Consider the following 15689-nt stretch of genomic DNA (forward strand, 5'->3'; position numbering starts at 1 on the left):
TTCAGAGAGGAGAGACATGAACTTGTTTTAGGCGTAGAAAAGGTATGAAAGATTTCTTGAAAAGAGGTAGGGGACTGGTCTCGCTGCTAAGGGAGAAGGAGACCTCTGTCGGAGCAAGCTAAAGAACCCACTTTAGATCGTCGATTTCAGGTAAGGCACTCGATCAAGCCTATACATCCGGGAATTTCGCTCCAAACCAAAGACGACTTGCTTTGCTGCATTTCTGGCTTTACTTTATTTTTTTTGCGAAAGAAAGGCCATATGATCTACTTTCTGGTGCCGGTCCCTTCACAAAGATAGCCCCTTCTTGCTCTTATTCTTATTCGGTGGAATACAATAGTTCTGAAGCTCCTTTCTTTCAAGTGAAAGTTGCCTATCTTTGCTTTGGGAATCCAATCCAGTTGAAAACAAACAATTGCCCGATGGAAAAGTCAGATGAAAGGCAAGGAGTGTAAACCACGTACGAGCGAGCGCAGAAAGCGAAATGTTTTGCAGCGAGTCAAGCGTAATACGATCAAAAGGAAATGGGGTCATGCTAAAACTCAAACAGTTCCGCAGAGGGTTGAAAGAGCGAGCTACATTCTTTCATAGAAGACAGAAAAAAAGAGGACTGATGCTTTCTTACTTCATCTTAATATAGGGATGCTTTATGTAGCTTCCAATAAATAGGAAACAAGATGACCCATGGGGCACTCAGTGACGTATCTAAACCGTCTATCCAGTACTGGCTTTTCACACTCGGGAATAGAAACTGTCGGCACTTGAAGATGAACGAAGCGAAATTACCCCCCCCAAAAAGCCCTTAGACCCACCTTGGTGGGGACTGACTGCTCTCCCCTACGAAAGTAGCATCGCGATGCAGAGATCAACAACACATATTCGCATACCATGCTTATCTATTGATGTCGCAGATCAGCGGCAACTCCCATACTAAGTATGATGTCGCATATTCGGTTGTCTAACTAGAAGGGTGGAACCTTTTCTTTTTAACTAGTCTTAAAGTGGATGTCGCAGCCTTGAGTTCTTTTTATTGAATTCGCGAGATTGAAAATTAGGATTGAATGAATAACCTGGAGATATATTCCTTTTCTCAAATAGTTCTTTAAGGGGCCTCTCTCTAATCCTTGGCTTATTCAATAGAGCTTTCCTTCTTTTCATTATTCGATACTGCTGTGAGATACTACGAGAGCTCGTAGGCAATATGAGATAGAGCTGACTAAGAGAAAGAAGTAAGCGGATCTTGCAGCTGTTTTCATTCCTTTATTTAGGTCTTGAACCTATTAAGTATAAGTAGAAGATCAAGCACTGATCTGATGGATCAAATGCTTTCACTACTCGATCAAGGGCTTCCCAAAAGGCTATTTACTAACTTCTCTTCGTTCCAGATTTCCGAATCGTTTTTTAGTCATGTTAGCACCACGCTTCGCTTTCCGATATCTGGTATTATGGCTTTGCGCAGACTGACCACTACCTGTATCGGCGACTCAATGTGAGTGTGTCGGTCACAGCCCAATCGAGGGCATACTTTCTAATCTTTCTTTCGGCCATTCATCTTGCACTGCGTATTTGGATCCGATCCCTCCCTTATTTTAGCCAACATCCTATTAAGATTAAGATCTGCAATTTGCAAATATGAGAAAAGTGGACGCTGTACTTGTCTGAAAGCGGAAACTAAGATGAAGAGCTTATTCTCATTACTGGCTTGCTGTCCTTACTTTACTTTACTTAACATAACTTTACTTAACATACGCGTTTTCGTTATGGACAAGCTCTCCTTCTGTGCGCATCGATCGACCGACGTAGGGATTTGCATGGGGCGTTGCGCGTCGCGTCGGAGATTGTCAGACAATAAACGTTTCAATGGGTGTAGGTACAGGGGGAGGGGGTGTGGCGTACGCCACTTACTTTCTGGTGTGCAGGATGCACTTCCCACATGATTGTACAGTAGGCGTTGGAGCCCTCATCTGTAGGTACATGGAGGTGATCGCATATGCGGAGCAGCTTCCTTCGAGATGCCTTTGACCCGGGACCTACGCACGAGAGCGTTAACATCAAGGACGGAAGGATTCCCATGCATGATGCGTACAACTCTAATCGCGAAGCGAAGTAAAAAAAACAAACCGATGAAAGGAGAGAATGCGGGAGACAGAATGATGTCGGGCCAGCACAAGAAGTCAGACTAAACAACCCATTCGACGCGTCGGGGGTACTCGACCACCGGGAGATAGGGATTTAGTGACTTACCAACCAACCAGACATTGAGGGCAAGACATACCATACAAATCACGGCTTCGGCTGCTGTAGTCCTCTAGCCGAGCCAAGCCACTACTAGCGTGTGTGTAATTCATGGCAGTTCACTATTTTTTTTGTTATGGAGCTATTCTCTTTCTTTTATTTTTATATAGTATAGAGAGCGGTAAGTTAGTGCTGTTCTAAGGATAAGGAAAAGGAAAAGGAAGTGGTAGCTGTTCCAGTACACAAAGAAGGGAGATTTGTGTAACCCGAGCTCTTTGATCAAGACGGTGTGGCCAAAGTCAATCCTTTGAGAAAAAAAGTCATTTATTTTCGTTGGCTATAGTGATCAGCACAAGGGGTACTGCTGTTATGATCCCCGCACGTCTCAAGACATGTCACATTTGATGAAACACGATTTGCCTCGCTACCCCATGCGCCTCTTCTCGGGGAGAGATACACACACGCGCGATGACTGCTTTGCCACCGCCCACTCTATGTGCTCCGATTAGCGTTCCGACGCCTGGCATGGCAGTGCACACGGCTCAGATTCGGTTGACCACGCTCACATCCGCTTCAGACATAAAGGACCATTGAGGTCCGGCCCTATCGTACTGGAAGTCCCATGCTTTTCGTTTTTCTTCTCGTGCGTTAGGATTGAAAACCTAAGCTAATTAAGCTACTATCTCTGGCTCTGGAGAATGGTATCCGTTCATTTCTGCCTGTCCATAAGCGTATATAGGATGAAGTCTAAACGAATCAACGAAAATTACGGTTAAGGCATTTGAGAATATTAGCATTGGGCACTCTAACTCGAAGGAAGAAGCCGAAGCCAGTCCAGTAGCTCGAACTCTGACTATCTACGAAAAAGATGGCATTCTCCCTTAATCTGCCTTGTTTTGAGAAGCGGGGAGGTAGTTTTGTCAAGCTCGTTAAACGCAACGACAGTCAAGGCTAGGAAGATTTCCCAGGCCAGCCAACAAAGTGGGATATTCTTTGGAAGAAAGCCTGTATTGTTTGACAAGATCTTTAGGTCGGTCTCAACACGTTGGCATCTTCTATTCCTGACTCATTGGGGATATTATGCCTTTTGCTTGTCAGAAGTAGACCGACGATACGGACTAAAGTAAGTCAGATCTCCAAATATTTCATCATACTCAGTCCTGAAAGAACAAGCAAGGGATGAGCGCACGCTGGTAGTAGAAGGAAGCGGAGATGGAGGCAGCTAGGCATCAGTTTGAGTTCGAGATCGAGACCAGCTTCAGCCACTATTGCTAGGACGGGCTTACTTAGACTGAGAACAGAGATTCTTTTCTCTGCTATGCTACTTTCCTCTTTCTTCCCTGAGGGCATTCCTTTCCTGAACATAGAGCCAAACAGTCTTGCCCGGAACCCCCGATTCCTTCCCTTCTTGAAGAAAACGATACCGAGAAGGCAATAGCACTTGAAAAAATGAAAATACCGTCAGAAAATATTCTATTGCTATTCGGGAGAACACAGGCTTCGAATACTGCCCGGCCATGCTACTCTGTTTTGGTTGAAGTACCTTCTGACACTGCTGATTCCATCTTTATATCGTTCGAGCTAGCCCCATGACTTCTTGGTCGAGCGCAGCTCTTGTTCGATTTATCTTTCTTTGATCGAGCGCAGCGAGAAGCAAGTCTGGCGAACCTTGTGCTAAAATTCCTTCTTTTCTTTCTTTCTTGGTTTTGGATCGGTTTGTTAAAGGTGGGAAAGGTTTGTTTACAAAGGCATGACTCAACTGCTGCAAACTTATCAGGATTGTACCTACCGTGAAATTCGTGCCGCATGGCAGTCTTGCATGTAAAAGGTGGTGGTGGTTATCTATCAGGCGGGAAGCGCCAAGCCTATCACGCGGGAAAGACCCCTAACCTACCACCAACTTACCTTCCAACCAAGCCCTTCGATCCCGCGCTGCTGCTGGGTATATAATCTCGGTCCTCCCCTTACTTTGAAGCCTACAGCTCCACAATTCGTTTTCCTGTAATTAATGGCAGGAATCCAAAAGATACTGTTTTTTCTTTTTCTTGTCTTTTTTCTGCTTTTTCATGGCATCGAAGCTACGCGAGGGAAAGCGATGCTGCCCACTCTGCCGCAAAAGGGGGCGGCTTTCTTCTTCCCCAAAATGACAGTTCCACCATCACAGCATGCAGCAAAATTCTGTGGAGAGGCTGCACAGCAAAGCGCCTTGTGCCATCCGGCGCTAATCTTCTACATCACTAGGTTAGCGGGACCTGAAGAAAGACTAAGTCCGTCTGTCGAAAGCTCAGTTGTTGGTTTGGTGATACTAGTGCTTTCTAGTGTTTGAGTTGTTCAGGAGTCGTTATAAGTCAGATTACCTCATTGTAACGCAGGTGTCCCCTGCTTTCCTTATTTCCTTTTTTATTGTATGAACTTTGGCTTTCTTAATAAAGCTGGGCGTCTATCCTGAGTGTGAGCATTCATAGTTGTGAACTTGTGATACTATTGTTTAACTTGCTGCAAAGACTACTTTTACTTGCAATTGGTTCATAAAATGGTCTGGTGCTTTAGGAGGTCTGCTCCCACAATTACTTATACTTAAGATCTAGTGCTGTTCTAAAGTCTAAACCAAGGAGCAAATGATATCTGTAGTTAGCAGTTCGTGCGGCTCATTCACCTTGGATGGATCGGCTGGTCCTGGCATTCTTTTGACACTGGACACTCAAGGAGGTGCTTGCCTACTAAGAACTAGTCCCACTGTCTATTACTCGGGTGCTGAGGCAACTAATAAGAAAGAAGCTTGGGGAGGAATCCATTAGCTATCTTCACTAGACGGACACAGATGGCGCAGATTTAGGCAAGGATTTTTTGAGAATGATTATTAGCCTTCTTAGAATATCCGCCTATATTAATAAAGAGTTTGAGATTGACCACCCACAAGACAAGAGTTTGACCACGGGGTAAGGTTACCATTCCCAAAGAAAAGACCAGTTACGGACTCTACAACATAAAAAAAGAGGACTGAATCGGCGATCCTTCGAATAGTTTACTCGACCTTCAATTCAAAGTCTTGTTCATCGCCAAGTAGGCTTCCTGAAAGGCGGACAGGGCAAGCAAAGTAAAGAAGTTAGTACTTCGCTACTGGACAAGGCTATTATTACAAGTCCAAAAAATACGTTACTCACTGGAGCGATGATTGATTCAAATTTGCCTAAAGATCGTGGATTTACATAGGCGGCTCACAAGGGAAAAACAAGGTTAAATGCCCCAGGGATTACAACCAAAGTTTCAGGTGTGATCTTACAACCCCTACTAAAGCAATAGGACTCTATTTCCAACTGATGAACTGTGTAGTGGAACTACGGGAACTAGTAAGCCTATAAGTGAGAGTGATTCTTTCCCCAAAATTCAATAAGCTATAAAACTTCCTTGGTTCCAATCCAATTCATGATAAAAGGAATATCATATCATATCATATATAGTAAAGCAACAATAATGAAACGTGTGCGTTATAGTATAGTATAGTATAGTAAAGGCAAATTCCTTTGCCAACGCCTACGTCTTGCTTTCAGTATCATATATTCAGTAGACTAGACTTTTCTATGTGAATTCAAAGAATATCCTATCTAATAATGATTTCACTCTAGATGAAGGCTATTCCTCCTGTTATAGCTAAAGCAAAGCAACCGTGTCAAGTTTTATTGTCCCGCTATTTCAGCGGAGCCTATCCCTCCTAATGTGTTACATCCTGGCCATCTTTTGCTGTCCAAAATCCTGGCTGAGGTAGGTACAGTGTCTGTTCGGCTCGGCAATCCAAGATTAGCAGAAGTAATAGGTGGGGCTTATATTATAGTAAAGAAAAACTACTTGAATAAGCGCTCAGCCGGCAGAGAGAAAAGGAAAGTAAATGGGATGTTCAAGTAGGTAGCGAGTTCATCACCGGGGATGTCTGTACTAAAGCAAGCAAAGACCTAGTCTGCTTTGAATTAAGCATTTCAGTGTGGAATTCGCCTAACTTTCAATCTAGAAACTAGTGAAAAGCTAGCCGACTATTTCAAACGAGTAAAGATAAGCAGCAAAGCCAGGAAATACAGTAAGCGAGGAGGAGTATTCATGTCTCTTTCTCCCACCAACGTAATACCCGACAGCGCGTAGTCAAGTTCACTTTCTCATAGCCTATTCGTTCACACCAGATCTCGACCGAGTGAATGAGAAGGAGTTTCATCACGCTCGCCCAAAGCGGATTTCCCCCGGTCCGCGTGCACATTGAATTCATAGGGGGCTTCAATATCTCTTCAATTAGCCCATCCCGTCAAGCCCTTATTCTTCCGATGTCTCTCACGGAGAGTATAGAAGTTGGTCCTTTATTAATTAGTAAAAGCAAGCTATCGCACTGGGTAGCTACTCCTTGTTGGGTAGCCCCTCGGATATGGTATATTGTAGGTCTCCAGCGTTGGCGCACTTCTTCTTTCGACAGAATCTCTCTTCTCGAGTGTTGCTGGTACTTTGAATACTTATTTCACCCTTGGTACTGGATAAGAAGGCTATGTATGTAGTCGTACTACACCAGTGTTTAATAACAAATAGCATATCAAATTGATCCGCATCTTAACTCCAATCTTATTATTATTAGTAACGTATCCGTGTTCTTTCTTTACTGCGAACTACTTTATCAAGTCTTGGTAAAGGAGCTACTGTGGAAGTCCCAATCCCAAGTAGGACTCTGTGTCTTTTCTTAAAAGAAAACCAGCGGGTACAATTCCCAATCTAATAGAATATTATAACTCTTGTACAGTGGGGAAGGCTCATCTCAACGGAACCCTACCCTAACCCTAACCCTAACCCTAACCCTAACCCTATAGTACAGTACCCTGTGTATAGAGTAATGCGAAGTCACCTTGGGCAAGTACAAGCATTCATTCTATCCGTAAGCTAAGGTAGTGAAAACCTTTATTGTGTAAGCAGTCGTAAGTCGGTAGGTGTGTGAATCGCAGTATGCTTAACAATGTCAGGACGAAAACTCTAAGAACCAGCCAGAGAATATTAAGTTAGTAAAATAAGAGGAGTGTCCGAAGTTGCCCTCCATTCTAGTGGAACCATCTAAGTTGACTATTCAATTAGTGGGCTTCTTTCACTTGAGTTTCTTCTGTTTACGGAGATCCTTAATCTTGCTGTATCATCGTCCTGGCACATAGCTAGTGCGGCTTCAACGTCTTCTATTCTAAGCCGTGGGAAACTTCAGTCTGAAGCGGAGATACCTAAAAGCGGCGTATGGACGCTTCTTCTAGCGCCGATAGGACAACCATAATTTTGCAAACTGGCAGCTATCAAATTGACCACACCTGATCGGAAGCGCTTGCTCCACGTTCTTTCCTTTCAACATATCGGGGCATAGGAGGCTGGTCATCTTACACACTTTTCGGGAGACGGGTGCCATGCTCTTCTTCTGTTTCAATGCCATGCACCGCGTAGTACTGCGCGTAGCCTCTTATTCTGTTCGTAATTTTCTTCAAACACAGGTTCAAGGTCGAGGGCACCATTCGGTTTTCACGTAACCAAGGTCCCGGGCTCGGTAGGAAGTGTCGGCGTCAATGACATAGAATTTGACCAAGGTCGGAAATGAACCGAATTGCATGGGCAGTGTAATTGCCCCCAGAGCTTTCTGAGAGTTTTGATTGAACCCATGGACCCTATAGACTTGCGCTCACTCAATGTCATTTGTGATTTTCTTCAAAGGGAGAATGTTTATGTTTGTAGACAACCTGGATCCACCAACTTAAGTGAAGTTAAGCTCCGTGACATACAAGGGTTTATTATGATTAGCAGATCCGTTTATCAGGTCCTCATCCTCAAAGGTAATGGTCGCTACTTGGTCGATGTGCATTGTTTCCATCATCTTTCTTTCGGGGCTTTAAATTCCTCTGGTTTTTCTAGTGCTTGAATGAGGACTTCTCGTAATTCCCGCGACAAATGATTTTGCATCGAAAACGCTAAGAAGTGCGGCGAGCACATCCCTCTATTGGCTCTTTGACCTGTTTTATCATCTTTTTCAAATAAAAAAGTCCTTGCTTTGATTCTTAGCCTCTGTATTCGCCTTGGGCCTTTCGGCGTAGAGAACGAATCCTCTGTTGCAAGAAGAAGGGCAATGCCGATTGTAAGGTTAAGTATTACGTACGTCAAAACCAGTCAGTGACTCATTTAAGTGTTGTGCGAAAAGGTAGCCTTTTGGCAACTGCAACCATCCATAGCGAGCGACGGAAGATCAATAGGCTGTTTTTTCATAAGTTGATAAAAGGAGAGAGCAGCTTAATGAGAGAAGTAGCAGTGAGGGCGCTAAGCAGGTGTCAAGTTAATTGGTCTGAGAGCCAAGCCAGCTTTCAATTTCAAGTAGTAAAAAGCAGGCATTAAAGTAGGTGAGTAAGTCAAGTTCTCTATATGCTTGAAGCTGATACGCGCCTTTGTTGCCTTCTGTCTTCTTCCCTTTGGTAGTTCTGTTTCCAGCTGAGGAATTGGAATAAATAAGTAAGGCTAACTAAAAGAGAGAAGAGGGTCTACAGTCATTCTATCTCAACACTGAAGAATAAGACGTCTATCCTTACTCTTGCATTAAATAGAATAATCAGAAAGGGAGGGTAGTATAGATTTGAATCAAGCTTCAATTCCAACTAAAGATGAATCTTTGAACTATCTGAAGGGAGCACTTATTAAATACAGCGACATAAATAATTTAGAAATACCCAAGATGGGTCGACGTTCAAAAAGACGCTATCAGTCATATATCCCTGTCGATAAAACAGAAATGAAAAACAAAACTCTATTTTTTGTTGCTGATCTAGAAACTCTTTTATTAAAAAGACGAGACACGGATGTCGACAAAACTCACGTGCCCTACGCAGGGGGGTATATGATGGTTGATATGGAAAAGCGGGTTAACGCGGAGCATATTACGACGTTCTATGCACATGACTACTCAAAAGTGTGCCAGGATTTTCACGATATGAGTGAAAAGATGCTCACAGAGATGATTAATAGAATAGTAAAGGATGTTCAAAGAAGAGGAAGTTCAATGGTTGTATACTTTCACAATTTATCTCAGTTCGACGGTATTATGATACTCTCTTTTTTAACTAAAAGTTATAAAAACTGTCATATAGAGCCCATCATGAGAAACGACTGTATTTATTCCATAAAACTGTATAAGGTATCCAAAAATGGGGATAAAAGGCTTGTTTTAACGTTCATGGATTCGTACCTCCTGTTGAAAGTAAAGCTCGCTGATCTAGCCAATAGTTTTTGCCCAGAATTGGGGGGGAAGGGATCTTTCGATCACCAGAATGTCACCGTTGATAAACTACCTAGTATTAGGGAAGACTCTTTAACTTATCTTAAACAAGATATTCTAATAACAGCTGCTGTTATGCAACGCGCTAAAGCCATTATTTGGGAAGAGTATGGGATTGATATCCTGAAAGTATTAACAATATCAGCATTGGCCCTAAAAATATTTAGACGTGTTTACTATAAGGATGATGATGATAATCGCATCTACATTCCTGACGATAATGAGGCTCAATTTATTAGGGAAGGCTACTACGGTGGTCACACGGACGTGTATAAGCCATACGGGGAGAATTTGTATTATTATGATGTAAATTCTCTATACCCCTCATCTATGCTAGATGATATGCCTATAGGCAAGACCCGCTGGGTTAGTGATCTAGGATCAAAGAAATCAAAGATTGTGTTGAATGATATGTTTGGGTTCATTAGAGCTTTTATAATTTGTCCTAAGCATATTAAAAAGCCTCTTCTACCTTATAAAAAGGATGATGGTACGATAATCTTCCCCACGGGGAGATTTCTCGGTGTTTATTTTTCTGAGGAGCTTAAGTATGCAGTAAGTTTGGGCTACAAAGTATACCCGATCTGTGGATATATCTTTGATAGAAAGGAATCACCATTCAAGCGTTTTGTGTACGACATCTACAGCAAAAGGCTTGATGCTAAGGCTAAAGGGGAGAAAGCTCTGGATTTCATCTATAAAATCACCATGAACAGTCTCTACGGGAGGTTCGGGATCAGCCCCGAAAGCACAACGACTCAAATTGTTTCTACAGAAGAAAGTAGAAAATTAGCTCTCTATAATGATGGGTTTGTTCAAAGTTATGAGCTTAGTTCAGACAAGTGCCTAGTAACATGCAAAAATGTCAGAAGTTTGGATTTACTGAAGCTTAGTTCAGACCGCCCTACTTATGCTGCTGTTCAAATATCGGCCGCTGTCACGGGTTATGCCCGCATAAGAATGCACCCATTCATTTCGAGGGATGACTGCTATTACACGGATACGGACTCAGTCGTTGTTGAGAGGGAACTTCCTGAAGAAGAGGTATCACCTACCGCTTTGGGTAAGTTTAAGCATGAGCACTTTGTCGAATATGGCATCTTTTTAGCACCTAAGTCCTATATGCTTAAGGCATCTAGTGTGGACCAACCCATAATAAAGTTTAAAGGAGCGGGTAAAGATGAGGCTGATGAAGAATGGTTCATCAACCAGCTAGCTGACCCTAGGGCTAAAAAAGTGATTTCATATGTCCGAAAGTTCAGTAGAAACTTCCGTGAACTGTTGGTTCAAGAGAAAATGTGTAAGTATACCATGGGGTTAGAAAGTAAAAAGAGGGAGTATGTGTTCGACAAAAATGGAGTATGGGTTGATACTAAGCCCTGCCATATAGGTGACTTTGATGTGAAAAGTATCAATCCGACCTCCTATCGGATAATTATGAATTTGTTAGAGGAGAATGAAGATCTCCGAAATGAATTTTCTAATTCGGAAATCATGATTGCTAATCGGGAGATTCAAGCTGATGCTGCTAAAAAGAGGAAAGCCTCTAAGCTAAGAGGAAAAGCCTCTAAGAGGGGGAGACACCCCTTCTCATATTGAAGAATAGGCATGGAATGCATTCCCGAGCTCTATAGTATAGACCATTGCTGAAACAAGATATGAATGAACAATTACAACCGCTTCTCAAGCTAATACCAAACAGAGCCCGAAACCACTCAAGTAAAGCACAAGCTGAAACCAACGAACCTGTGCAGGCTAGGCCACCTTTACTAGTCAGCTACAAAACAGAGGAATAGCGAGGCACCTTCCCGGAAACCAGATATGATCCAACCTTTCACTTACAAGAGTCAAGCCAAGGAGAAGGCTAAACCCATTTCTGTATATGATCCGCCAGGTCATGTCATGTCTTGTGTCAAACAGATCATTAGTTGTGATCTTTGGTAATTGTCTTGTACAGCACAGTACAGACGAAGATCAATACATCGGATTCCTTCTTGTCTGATTGGAAGGGATGGATTGTGCTTTGGCTCATGTACTCTATAAGGGTTAGTAAACCAGGGAATGCCTTTGATTATCTTTTTGACTTCTATAAGGGTCTTGTTATGTCCTTTGTCTCTCTCTCTGCTCTATAAGGGTCTTGTTTAGTGGTATACTCTTTGATCCTTACTCTATTTACTACGCAAATAAATTGTTCGTTTGCGGTGATAAATGAAGAATCTGGGTTCGCCATTCGGTCAAGAGGAAGAGTCAAGTAGTAGGTGTGGCTGCTCACGGCACCCCCGGCACGGTTCTTTAGGTCGATGAATCGAATCTTCCATCCAATACGCTAGGCTAGTTTCTTTCCACAACTCTCGTTCTTTACACGACTGATTGGCTGCTTGGCCGGATCTGGATCACTGCTTTAGGTATTAGTACTATGGCATTCAACCTAAATGGTTTCAATTTCAACCAATCTGTAGTTGATAGCCAAGGTCGCGTTATTAATACTTGGGCTGATATCATCAACCGTGCTAATCTTGGTATGGAGGTATGCACGAACGTAATGCTCACAACTTCCCTCTAGACCTAGCAGCTCTTGAAGTTCCATCTCTTAATGGATAAGGTTTTTATCCTAAACATATAGGAAGGAAAGCCGGGTTCTTTTATGAGGAAGAAGCAGTGCACGATTGTGCACCAATGCGCCATAAGAGCTAGCTTTGCAAAAAGGAATTCTATTTCCACTCAAGACAAAAAGGTTATCCCTTTACCGCCAAGTATGAACTGAAACTCTTATTTCTGGTTTTCACAATAAATATAGAATTACCTAGAACAATACCAGACGTATAATAACACACCTACAAGGACAACCACACCGAATGCCAGGTATCTAGGATTGTCACTATCGTCACTATCTTCTTCACTCCCACTACCTTCTTCTTCACAGCCACCACCTTCTTCTTTACAGCTACTATCCACCCCCTCTTTACAGGCACTACCTTCTTTACTGCTAGCATATTCTATAGTGGCATTCTCCTCTACAGAATCTATGGTATGATCACCATCAGAGCATTTCCCCCAGAATTCGAATTTATCCGACAATTCCTCTTCTCTCAACTTTCTATCCAAGCAATCCGTTAAAGCCGTCCTTTCCACAACCGCATCATAAGCTTCTAAGATTGATGTACTAATCACTTCCTCGTATGGAATCCATACGAATAATTTACGAACTTTGAATAAATCAATAATCAATTCTATATCAAGATAGTGCGGGTCCACAGATATGAAATCTGGTGCGCTCTCAGTATAACAGTACCACACTGTTACATAAGTACCTAATCTAACTAGTGCAAAGATGTTCCCATAGACATACCTAACACTGTTGTCTGATTGTGATGTCACCACGTGTACTAAACATTGCAATACTTTATGTTTTGCAGAAACACCGAAGTTTTCATACTTTTCTAATGCCCTTTGTAGGTGGCTATATAAATTATCTGTAGCCCTGTTATAGAGAGACCGCAACCCCTTATATTCACTGAAATCTGCACGATAAATCTTTCTTTTCAATTTTAAACGGAGCAACGAGCGCATATAAAGATAGTGCATACGCATGATAGGATCCATATCTTTCAAACTCAACCCTTTAACCAGACGATTAACCGCAGGTGTGTAATAAGAACTTTCGACAGCGTATTGCACATATGGATTTTTTGCAAAGATGGTTTTACGCATGTGGTTATCAATGAAACACTGAAATGGGTTGAATGGGTTACCTATATGAAACATATCACTAATATTTGCATGAATTGAATCCCCCGCGACATCTTCACCCCTTTTACCTCTTCCGTACTGTTAAGAGCTGCATTAATACTCGAATTAGCCGAATGGCTTAAGGCACCCATTGCAGATGATTCTGGTATATCGTTGACTGTATTAGAAAGTGTGGTATTCAACTGTTCTAATGACTCGACAGTGTTTTTCATGATATAATAGTGTGTCCCTTGTTTTTGTGTGTGTTGGGTATTTTGTATAGTTGCATCTACCCGATGGGGGTTTCCCCCCCTTCTCTAAGCTTATAATAGCTTAGACAGATACAACTGTAGGTGCTTTTACTCGCCTTTCAGGATTTGCTTATTTATAGTTGAGGGGGCTACCCAATCTCTACTGTAGTATTGTTCTACAGATTCACCCCATCAACATACTCTCGGCATCCATCACCGTTTGTGATCACTTCTTACTATGAGATCACATACTCAACTAATGAATTCAGGAGCTTCCCCTGTGCGATTTCTGAATAAATAGAATACGTAATTTGATACTCAACACTCTGTAGTTGATTTCAAGCTATTGAAGAGGATGCTTCCCTTCCTCCTTGCTAGAGCCCATCATCACGGGTACTGAATTATGCTATCAGGCTCAATACTGACAAATAACGACCTTCTCCTTATTCATTGGACTATCGTAGTAGTACCAGGAGGAAGAAGATTGGTAGCTATAAAGGTAGCACTCATAATACCTACTGCAATACACGCTACTAGATCTAGCTTGTTAGCTTCAACCTCCTCGAAGTGATCTAGATTAAGGTGTCTGTTTGAATTCAAATCGGTTATGCTGATAATTTCGTTATCAAAAAATTGGATTGATTCCTCATTTAGTAAATTGTGAAAAAAAGTATCATTTCGACAAGTTCTTAACACAGTCTTAACGACGTCTTTTGTAAATATGTACGAAACCCTCTTGTACCCATCAACAACCGAAGCTGGGTCCTTAAAAGAATCTAGGTTTACCCCGCGGAAGAATCCTAAATCAGGTATAAGGTGTGGTGTGATATAGTACCAAACAACTAATCCTACGCCAGAATACACAAGTATATTAAAGAAACCGTAGAGATACTTACGATGCCTTTCATCAAAATGACGAGTTGCAACTTGCATGAAAATGGCTACTCTAGATTGCGGAATGAGAGATTTGAGGCCAGCTCCCAAATGGGCATATTGATATAATACAGAATCACTTAATACTAAGCCTTTTATACTCCGTAAGCCTAAAGAACACTTTATTCTTAGAAATCCTATCCTATATGGAATATTCTCATCATAACTAAAGAGATTTCTTAGTCTATAGATCCATTTAGTAGGATAGTTATCAGGTGTCAGAGAATAGAGCCATTGTAGCTGTTTAATTGGTTCCTTTGTTATATGGTTGGTTATTCCTATTAATGTAATATCCGGCACCTTATAAATAATATCACATCGATTGCCCTTATAGATAAGAGGATTAAATTGAAGTATAGAATGTATACATACTAACGATAAGAGTGTGAGGATACTCTCAGCCATCCACCATGGTATCCCGCTTACCCACCAAGGCATGGCATCATAGGTATGTGTTATGTTGAGTATATAATACTTTATATATTTCATAAGTAACCTGCTTATTTGAATGAATAGAGCTTCACCGTCGCCACCACCGTTGTGGCCTCGATTAGTACCCCCTATGATTCCCTCTATCCCATCTGTTATATCCATTTCTTCATCACTTGCATCAGCCTCGTAATAAGTTGTATTCTTATTGTCTAATGATAAAGAGGATTCTCCCCGATCTATAGGATCTTCATCGATGAAATGGAAATCATGAATATCCTCGATGTAAGTTTTTAGAAAGGTGCTTAAGAACTCATTAGTAGAATCTCGATTAAGAGAAAGGCTCGGTTTGTCAAAATATCCGGTAATCTGCTTACGCAAGGGCAACAATATGCGAATCGTGCTCATAATATCTTCCATTCTTTGTTCTTGTTCGGGATTTTTCTTTGTTGAGTGTACCCCGACTCTATACTGAAAATAGTATAGAGAGACTCAACAGTGTCTCTCGTGTGTAAGAGACGTGTTTTTGTTTCAGTTTCACTATTGGTTGGATTTATTTAGTTTGAGACATGTAAGGACTTCTCCGGAGAGGTATTCTCTGCAGTTCTGTCCATCTCTGTCGGCACCATTGTTATCTGTCTCTTAATAGTAGAGGATCGCCGACGCCCTGTCTTTGAAGTAGATACCTGGTTGGTATCTTTATGTAGATTGGAAATGTGCTTGTATACTTTTCTATTGCCCAGTGACTCTGAGAAAAGTGGGAAACCATGTCAAATCCGCATGCTTGGCCT

The 15689-nt window shown here is 41.9% G+C and overlaps 1 protein-coding gene across 1 annotated transcript; it reads right to left on the reverse strand.

Moving 5' to 3' along the window:
* Positions 1 to 3919: 3919 nt before the first annotated feature.
* On the reverse strand, positions 3920 to 15336 carry LOC118476003 (uncharacterized). Its single transcript, XM_035964004.1, has one exon. It carries the CDS (start codon positions 15316 to 15318, stop codon positions 13984 to 13986), a length of 1335 nt encoding a protein of 444 aa, XP_035819897.1. The 5' UTR covers positions 15319 to 15336; the 3' UTR covers positions 3920 to 13983.
* Between the last annotated feature and the right edge of the window lie 353 nt (positions 15337 to 15689).

Source organism: Zea mays, unplaced genomic scaffold (genome assembly GCF_902167145.1).
Source record: "Zea mays cultivar B73 unplaced genomic scaffold, Zm-B73-REFERENCE-NAM-5.0 scaffold_94, whole genome shotgun sequence".
In the NCBI taxonomy this organism is placed as follows: domain Eukaryota; kingdom Viridiplantae; phylum Streptophyta; class Magnoliopsida; order Poales; family Poaceae; genus Zea; species Zea mays.